We start from the raw sequence: 10000 nt of genomic DNA, 5'->3' as shown, positions 1-10000 counted from the left end.
GTGTGTGTGTGCGTGTGTGTGTGTGTGTGTGTGTGTGCGTGTGTGTGTGTGTGTGTGTGTGTGAGCCGTGTATGTGTGTGTGTGTGTGTGTGTGTGTGTGTGTGTGTGTGTGTGTGTGTGTGTGTGTGTGTGTGTGTGTGTGTATGTGTGTGTGTGTGTGTGTGTGTGTGTGTGTGTGTGTGTGTGTGCGTGTGTGTGTGTGTGTGTGTGTGTGTGTGTGTGTGTGTGTGTGTGTGTGTGTGTGTGTGTGTGTGTGTGTGTGTGTGTGTGTGTGTGTGTGTGTGTGTGTGTATGTGGTGCATCCGTCAGGGAGGGCTAACGTGAAGTGGCAGTGTTCAGAGAGGTCCTTAATTACAGTCTCAGCTGACTAATTGTGGCCCCCAAGGCCTCTACTGGGTACTGAGGCACCAGCACGGCATCTCTGTGCAACGGAACACACACTGCTGACGTTGGCATACTGTGGATGTATATATATGAATATCTTCAAACAAGAGTGGTAGCAGTGAGTGCTTATTTTGAATAAATATGTCTGTGTGTGTATGTGGGGGGATGGAGGGTTGGGGATTTGGGGGGGGGAGGGGTGCTTTAGCCGTTACCATGGTTTCCCTCAGACTGTGTCCCAGCAATCTCTTCACAAGCATGTCAAAGCGAAGTATTGAGAGAAAGAATTATAGTTAATTGCAGCTTCTGAGCTTTTCTAACCGGACTAACTTCCGGTTGCCCTTCTTGAACCACTCTTGAATATGCAGAAATGACAATAGAATCTACCCACCTCCTTCCCATTGCTAGTGTACAAGCCTTGTGTCTCTTTAGGGATGGTTCATCAGAATCCATCATGGGATTTTTTGTTGCCGGTACTCGATAATATAACGCTATGGTGGTTTCAAACACATCTTAACAATAATAACTTAACAATTAATTACCAAAAAATACCAAACCGACAAGACTGCCGACAACATTCCATGCTCATACACTTCCAAAAATGAATGTCTCTTTGAGATGTGGGGTCAAGATGTACAAGCCCTAAAGACAAATACACAACCATGTATACACACATTCACACACCGCTGGCTGAGTCATCCGAGCAGGGTGACAACCAGCACGTGGGAGCAGCAAGGGTGATGCAGCTGGCCTGGGGACACCTCGACACTCGCTAGGATCGAACCAGCTGAGTCAATGGCTCTACACCCTGAGCTACTGTTAGCTCTTAATCGTTTGTTTTATATTCATGCAGTATTTTACTAAATTACATGATGCATCCCACACTTCAGCAAACAATATCCACGGAGGAGGCCATGTTTATTGACAAAAAAGTTACGATTTAATTTATTCACTTTTTTCAAAGAAGGCTATTCATAATAAGTCAAATATACCTTATTACTTTGGAGCAGCAGTCAAACAGCAAGTGAGAGCCCTCAACTAACTACTTACTAATCTACTTAAAAGTGCTTTTCAAGAGCTTTAATTTGGGTGTTACGTGAGGAACGGCAGTCATCTGAAAGCCACTAGACATTACGGCACCGTCCTATGGATGATTTCGATTTTAGACCGTTCCTGGTTCATCTCTGACCAATCCGTCCATCTGATTGGTTCAGGGAATCCATCATGGATGTCCCAATGCAACAATTCTCAATGGCGGCCAACGGTAGGGAGGGAGGGGACAGTTGGGGGTTTTGGTTGTGAATTCTTGCTCTAATCTGCTTCCCTGCCGGCTTCTTTACGACTCTCATACCTACAGCGCCTTTAAAGGGAGTTCGTCCAATAACCAAAATAGTGATTCATTGTCACGACCTGACACATTCCGTTGTTACTCATCAACCTGTTTGTTGAATTGATGCTAAACTAGTTTGCCTTGACTCATTGAGTCGATCAACATTTATTGTGTTTCATAGTGGAACTAAAATCAAAGTATGTATTTCTACCGGGAAAATATATTACCACAAAATATACCCAAAAAGTGTGGAAAGATCCAATATAAAATACCCCAAGGGTCCCTAAGTCTGCTTTCTCTATATTAACCACATTAAACCCGGAAAGTGTTGCATAGCATTTCTACGTTCACGGCCAGAGGGCGCTGTTACAGCACACAAAGCGTGCACGGGCTTCTTCACTCGAGGCTCGATATAAGCATTCCTTTCATGCTGTGTTGGAGGCTCAACAGGCTTACGGAGAAGCCTGATTTCTCCGTCATTATGCTAATAGACCAGATGGTAGCATGATGATGAGTGCTGCACCGCGCTATGATCTCCTCACATGGCTTGCGTGTTGCTGGCTGTGAAAAGCCCTACCCACTAGCCCTACTGCATGCATCCATTACCAATCTATGTGCACACACTGCCGACTAAAAGCCCGTGAAATGACCTCTCGACTGGCCCCTGTTTTTGGCTGTTTTTCTTTTGGTTTGTTGTGGAGAGAGCGCTGCAGATGCACTATACACCACCTTTGATGTTGCACCCTCACGCGCTCACACGCACTTTCGCGCACACACACACACACACACACACACACACACACACACACACACACACACACACACACACACACACAACACACACACACACACACACACACACACACACACACACACACACACACACACACACACACACACACACACAAACACACACACATACATACATACACACATACATACATACACACACGCACTCACACACGCGGACACACCCACTCACACGAGCACACACACAGGCAAGCCATTGACACGTAGGCATAAGACGCACAATGGGGGGCGTTCATCATGAAGTCAAAGACCTCTTTCAGTTCTCCAGCAATTCTTCCCCGAGATTAAATCTCCCTTTAGCTCATTTAAAAGGACGAGTTGGCTGTAGCCCTACTGTAGCTGTGATACAGCTCCACGCTGGGCCGGGCAAGGGATGCTCCATTTATGTTGCACCTATGCAGAGCCGTCCAGATATCAATCTTTAGATTTCTATCTTTACGCATAAACGAAATTCTTCTTTTGACACACAAGCCAGAAAGGCAGTAAGCTATTTTGCAATACGCCTCACCAATCACATCGGCTGTCGTTGCCAAATACATTTAAACCCGATTCCGATTTGTGCACATCCAATTGGATGAGCAGTTCCCATTTTAGCTGAAGGTTTCTTTTCAAATAATGTTTGCACAGGATAGAAGTCTGTGCCTTGTGGCAGCATCCGTCGAAATTACACATTTGGTCCCACACTATTGAAATGGATCTGAGAATAATTAAATGGTTGTCACCAGAACTGAATTTGAGATTTTAAAAAAGCAGGCTTCTAATGTCAACTTTGTATGAATAAACAATATTCTGCAGGCTTTACTGCCTTCTATAAAATAATGGCGTATGACGATGGTTTCTGCATTAAAAGTGAATTTGAATGCATACTTTTTTTGCTCTTATATATATAGTTAAAATTGAGGTCCTGCAAAGAGCCCGAATCGACCCAATCGCTCAACTTCAGACTGTTCTGGATTTCCAATTCCCCAGTGCTCTGAGACGCGGCGGGGCTCTGAGACGCGGCGGGGCTCTGTCCGTGGTCCTGACCCACAGCTCTGTCGGAGGTCCTGCACCCCGGCAGCAAGGCTCCGTCCGTCCGTGGTCCTGACCCACAGCTCTGTCGGAGGTCCTGCACCCCGGCAGCGAGGCTCCGTCCGTGGTCCTGACCAACAGCTCTGTCGGAGGTCCTGCACCCCGGCAGCGAGGCTCTGTCCGTGGTCCTGAAACCTGGCAGCGGGGCTCTGTCGGTGGTCCTGGACCACAGCTCTGTCCGTGGTCCTGACCCACAGGACCACGGATCTGCGGGAAAGGCAAATGAAACACACATTAAAATGCGATCTATTTTTTCTTATAACTAGGTTAAAGTCTCATTAAGATTAAAATATATGTTTCATCTTAGAGAGACCCGGCCAAGAGGGCAGCATACAGACAATGCATGTATGTTTCATGCAAACAAAACGCATAATTTGCACACAATTCGAAGACAGTTTTTAATAAAACAAGGTACGACCACCTGCTGTGTCAAAATACCAACTGGTATCACCTGATGGGCCAATCCGTACCGCTATACGTATACCATTTCAGGCAACAACGTGGTTTTGTATTGATCTGTTACCAGTGACCATCCATCAAGAGAAGTGGCCTATATCCAAAGAGTGGAGCGTTGATGAGAAAAAAAAAAAAAAAATCATATTTGTTCTATTTTGTCTCTGTTTGGGGAGGACGGCATGTTTGTAATGTATATATTACCTCCCGTCAGGGTGAACCATCTGGGTTAATTGCAATGCTCTTAATGGACTGCACACTGACACCCAAATGATGAGTGATGGACTTCTGCCAAGTTATAGAGCTGCCCGCACCAGGTCTCTCTCTCTCTCTCTCTCTCTCTCTCTCTCTCTCTCTCTCTCTCTCTCTCTCTCTCTCTCTCTCTCTCTCTCTCTCTCTCTCTCTCTCTCTCTCTCTCTCTCTCTCTCTCTCTCTCTCTCTCTCTCTCTCTCTCTCCCTCTCTCTCTCTTTCTTTATCTCCCTCTCGCTCATTCCTCTCTCTCAACCTTCTCTAATACCTTGTCTCTCTCACTTCCTCCCTCTCTCCCTCTCTCTCTCTCTCTCTCTCTCTCTCTCTCTCTCTCTCTCTCTCTCTCTCTCTCTCTCTCTCTCTCTCTCTCTCTCTCTCTCCCTCTCCCATCTCTCTCTGTCTCTCTCACTCTATCTGTCTCGCCTTCCCTCTCTATATCACCGCTCTCTCTCTCTCTCTCTCTCTCTCTCTCTCTCTCTCTCTCCTCTCTCCATCCTCCCCTCCTCCTCCTCCGTCTCCTCCTCCTCTTCGAGAAGGCTGTGCTCTGCGGGCTCCGCGCTCACAACACCAGGCTTGGCTCGACGTCAGCGTCTGTGCAGCAGTGCAGCATAATGGGATCGTAGGCGAGCCGAGGTGCCTCACACACACAGGGCTGCAATCGCGACTCTCCCCTCCGCTTCCTCGCACCGCTCCGACCGTTCGCACCGCTGTACCCCATCGCCGTGCGGATAGCGCATAGCTGTGCCCCCCACGCCCCCAACCCACCCCTTACCCCCACCACCTCCCCCAAGAAAACCAACCCAGCAGCCCTATGTATGTATGTATGGGGCCCCCACCGGATTTTTTTTTCACCTCTCGACATGGATACCCCGCCGTCCCTTGAACTGGGGGCTGGTTTCTTGGCGCAGTGAGGAGAGGATCCATGCCGGGACTGCTAATGGATTTAGGGAGAGCGCGAGTGACCATGCCGTGATCTTGCACGACCGGAGAGAAGAAATCCGCGGGAATCAGTAGCGTACGGGGGGGACTACCACCACTGTGCATTTTTTGACGAACAACATGAAGATTACCTCCCAGCTGGTAAATAGTCTCGTTTTCAGGTTCAACCTCAGGCTTCTCCCGCTCCTGCTGCTGTTTCTCGGATACTCTCGCGGGATGCCGCACGTCTTAAGATTCGGTAAGAGAGGCGACTTGTTGTTGAGGCTTGTTGCCTTCAATGGAAGGATGTGTGTGTTCACTATGACGGCTGATGTATGCAGACGTTGGTGCCATGTAATGCTCCTATCTTCCATGTCTCAATTGTACGAATGACTGTACCCTAACATAAAATACCTCCATAAGCTCCTCATGGGTCTGTTTTAAAGAGGGTTGTTTACTTGAACATGCCTGCTCATATGCTCCGAGGAGAGTAAGTATAGCCACGAGGGTTACATGTTAAAGCATATAGTTAAACAATATATGGGCCAAATATATGGCTATACCGGCTGTCCAAGCTGCACTACCGGTACAACTTCGGCAAATGTTTCCAGATAGGCCTCTATCCTCGGTTTGCACACTTCCAAACTCAATATGTCTGTAAAAGTCTGTGAATAGGCCCACTGCAAGCAACAGATAGCGCTAAATGTGTGGCACACGGCGATGCAATGGGCATCACCATACATGATTCTTGCACCTTCATCTATACTAGCATTCTCCGAATGCCTGATCACAGTAGTATAGATCAAGATGAATGAATCAAGCATTCAGAGAATGCTTGATCACAATACGGTGTTTTAAACCGCTGACACGTCCGCTCTCATGTAAACACCTCCTGTGTTTGTGGGGATCAATCACACAGGACGCGAGGCCAATCGACGCGCCTCCCGGTCTTCTCCGCCAGCATCGATCGGGACCTCAGTGGTTCCAGTCATCTGAGACCTTGCGTTCCGATCCCTTTCTGGGGGTCTAGCCGTGCTGTGTAACTTTGCGTTCCCCGTGCTGACACGCAGCTCGCCTTCGGTGTGTCTGGGACTCGTCTTTTTCTGACAGCAGATGTTACCTAATGTTGACAGCACCTCCTCCCAGACCTCACGCCGTCCCCGTCCCCCCGGGCCTGCAGGTTTAACAGTCAGGGCGCGTCTGCAGAGAACCACCGCCATGGCACCGGGCTGTGTTCGCTTCCCGGCCACCTCCTGCTGCGTCCTCCTGCTGTCTATGGTTTCCCGCGTTCCAATTCCCCCGTTTTGCTATCTCGGTCTCTATCAGAGCCATTGCTGTGCGACGCGTTGAAGAGCCTGTCCCGAGGTAGCCATGCGGCTATATCTCAGAGAGAACCGGCATGTGACCGGCCTCAGATGTTTGGCTCTCGGGCTTTACAACGCGTCTGCTGGACGTGTCATTCGCCCAAAGCGTAAAACGCGTGAACGGCACCAGAGACGCTTGGGCTCTTGGCTAGTCTGCCTGTTGCTATTTTGACACATTCACTTGACAATGACAAATATGTCTCTGAGCTCCGCGAGGGACGAGGCAATGTCCTCTAAAGCTGCGAATCTATCCTGATATGTGGCTGTTTCTGCTGCTGCGTGGGCCGCGTGTGTTGGCTGAGGGAATAAGGACATCAAGTGGATGGAATATAATGGCTGGGAGAGATGTGTTGTGCTTGTGTGTGTGTGTGTGTGTGTGTGTGTGTGTGTGTGTGTGTGTGTGTGTGTGTGTGTGTGTGTGTGTGTGTGTGTGTGTGTGTGTGTGTGTGTGTGTGTGTGTGTGTGTGTGTGTGTGTGTGTGGTGTCTTTGCGTGTGCGTTTGCGCGTGCATGTGTGTGTGTGTGTGTGTGTGTGTGTGTGTGTGTGTGTGTGTGTGTGTGTGTGTGCGTGCGTGTGTGTGTGTGTGTGTGTGTGTGTGTGTGTGTGTGTGTGTGTGTGTGTGTGTGTGTGTGTGTGTGTGCGCGCGCGTGTGTGTGCGCGCGTGTGTATGTGTGTGTGTGTGTGTGTGTGTGTGTGTGTGTGTGTGTGTGTGTGTGTGTGTGTGTGTGTGTGTGTGTGTGTGTGTGTGTTTGTTTATTTTGCATTCATAATTTGCATTTTGCATTTGTATCCAAAGCACGAAAAGTAGTAATGAAAACCAAATCCCTACATTTAAAATTGACAAAGAAACAACCGGACATTGAAGAGAATCGGAGTCACACAGTTAGGTAAGCAGAGCATATTTATTTGTCTCATATTTATTTGACGTATTTATTAGTAATTCATTCATTCATTCATTCATTCATTCATTCGTTCATTCAATCATTCAATCATTCAATCATTCAATCAATCATTCATGCTTGCCTGATACATCAGAGGCACATCACAGACCCCCTCAAGGAGCCCTCACCAGGCTACCGGCCTGGTCCCATACTGTACGGGCAGAAGGCGCGTGGCTCAGCACAACGGCCCAGCTGCTGCTCACAGGACAGGAGGCGGCCGCACGGCTAAATGAAAAGGTCAGCTCCCCGGGGCCTGTCTGTCCCTCCCCCGCCTTTCCGCGCACAGCACACACCAGCTCCGCTCCGTCGTGGGCCTCGTCTTTGCGGGGCTCACGGTAGGCCATTGTGCCGCTGCTGTTCTGCCCTGTCACACACGAGACCTTTAAGCCCGATTCAGAGTCCGCCACCGCGGACCCTTCTGGTGGGCGTGCAAGCACGTAGCCGGTGGAACGTGAATGGCGTCCCCCCTTAAAAAAAACACGCTGCCCGCAGACGTTCATGGAGCTCCTAGTTGGTGTTTGTATTCAGGCTGGAGGAGGAAGCGACCCGCTGCGTGTTTTGTTGTTGCGCCGGCCGATATAAACCAGGAGTCTGTGATTGCAAACATCGTTTTTCCATGTAGTTGAGTGAAAGTCAGCAATATGTATGCGCCAAGCTTTATGTCTTGTTTAGTTTGTTTATCGTTGACCCCTCCCCCCCCCCCCCGGCTGCTATACACATCGAGCAACAAGTCCGCTCTGTGGAGACTGTTATAGCCCCCAGCATCTCAATCTGATTGATTTATTTGGATGATAAAAAATGGGCCCACCGGCCGCACCGCATAAAAGTCTGCATAGTTCGCCGGCTTCAGATTAAGTTACAATCATAAAACAGATACCGGCTTTTGTTTTTTTATCATGGTATGTATTTAAAAACATGCTTGACAAACTAGTCTACGGTTTGAATTGTGGATGATGCATGAGGAACTCTGTGCTAAAAGGTCCATCTTCACTTGGGTTCAGCCATTTTGTTTGAATGCATGGCAGTCAGGTCACCTTCACTTTGTTGCCATGAATGCATCAAAAACACAAATGTAAATATAGCTTTTGCTATCCCCCCCCCCCCCCCCCCCCCCCAAATTATGTTTCTATTCATTTACTTCTGCTGGAATATAGTTCACATGCTGATATCATTCTTTTTAAGAAAAGAAGGGGAAAATGTTTGATTAAAGTTTGTTCTGCCTGAGGTGAATTGCCATATCTCAAAATTGTGATAGCTAGTGTGTGTGTGTGTGTGTGTGTGTGTGTGTGTGTGTGTGTGTGTGTGTGTGTGTGTGTGTGTGTGTGTGTGTGTGTGTATATGCATGCATGCGTGCCTGCATGTGCTTGACTGCCCGCCTGCCTGCGTGCGTGCATATGTGTGCGTGTACGTGCCTGCCTGCCCGCCTGCCTGCCTGCGTGTGCGCGTGTGTCTGTGTTTGTGTCATCATGGTTGTGAAGTGAAACCGTTCTGAGGACGGTATTTGAGCGGCAGTTCCATGCTGGAGAATAGCCCCGGATTGGCTGAGTGCTAAAGTTAATGAACCCTGTGTATACAACCACCTATCTCACATGGAAGTAGCTTCAACACACAACGTCAATATCCATTCGCCCAGATTGCATTTCCTACTATTCGGTAAACCAAAGCACAGAGGCATGGTGTGGACACGGGGCGCACACACATACGGTGTCATCGCCATGATCTCATTGGGCGTAATGTTTTTGCGGCAGGAAGACAGGAAGTTATTCAGATGCCTGAGGAAGGAACAACAAGGCAGGAAGGGGACAGGAGTAAACAAAGAAAAGACGCGGTGCAGATTGACGTTGAGATGTTTTAATATCCGTCACCAACGGGGGGAGCGGTGACGGTGTTAAGTGGCAGCGGCGGAGGGGAGGCATGCAGGCACCGACTGCTTCCACATCACAGGAGGAGGGTCCCAGGGCTGTCTAGCACAACGCAAAGCATTGTTGACTCACAGGATGCGGACTCTGTCTGCTCACTTCCTGCCTCCGTGTTTAAAGCCATTTCAATATGGAGGGGAATAGGGACAAAATGTACTCATGAGCTAGTACATTTTAAACAGGAGCAAGAATTTCTGTCCCCTGCTGGAACACAAAAAATAAAACACACAATGGTGATTCATCTCCCAGACGAGAATAGCTCCATTGACTTCACACAGTCCCGGCATTCATCCGTCAGATCGCCTTGACGTCTCTTCGGCGTTATAAATGGTGCGGGCCACAGCTCAGACCAGCTCTTATGCCACAGGTCATCGCTAAGACAGGTAGCCATGGCGACCCTACTGGTTTTTCAAGCTGACCAGAGCTAGCTCTGAGGTCTGTGGAGCGGGTCTCATGGTTACCGCTAACAGGAGCCTACTTATCCTGATGATGATGGACGAGGCACACGTTGGATGGATAACCTTTGGGGAGGAGTAAATTGTAGCCTAACCATCGCGGATGAA

At 48.7% G+C, this 10000-nt stretch overlaps 1 protein-coding gene across 1 annotated transcript in view; it reads left to right on the top strand.

Annotated features, from left to right (window-relative positions):
• Positions 1 to 5429: 5429 nt before the first annotated feature.
• Positions 5430 to 10000, top strand: part of LOC130374992 (glutamate receptor ionotropic, kainate 2-like) — a 42872-nt gene continuing 38301 nt past the window's right edge. Inside the window, exon 1 of the mRNA XM_056581977.1 lies at positions 5430 to 5472. Within this exon, the coding sequence (XP_056437952.1) occupies positions 5451 to 5472 (22 nt within the window). The 5' untranslated portion in view covers positions 5430 to 5450. The remainder of the gene's footprint in view (positions 5473 to 10000) is intronic.

This window comes from Gadus chalcogrammus, chromosome 21 (genome assembly GCF_026213295.1).
Source record: "Gadus chalcogrammus isolate NIFS_2021 chromosome 21, NIFS_Gcha_1.0, whole genome shotgun sequence".
Lineage (NCBI taxonomy): Eukaryota > Metazoa > Chordata > Actinopteri > Gadiformes > Gadidae > Gadus > Gadus chalcogrammus.
The sequence above is the reverse complement of the archived record's forward strand: the minus strand, read 5'-3'. Positions and strand labels throughout refer to the sequence as shown.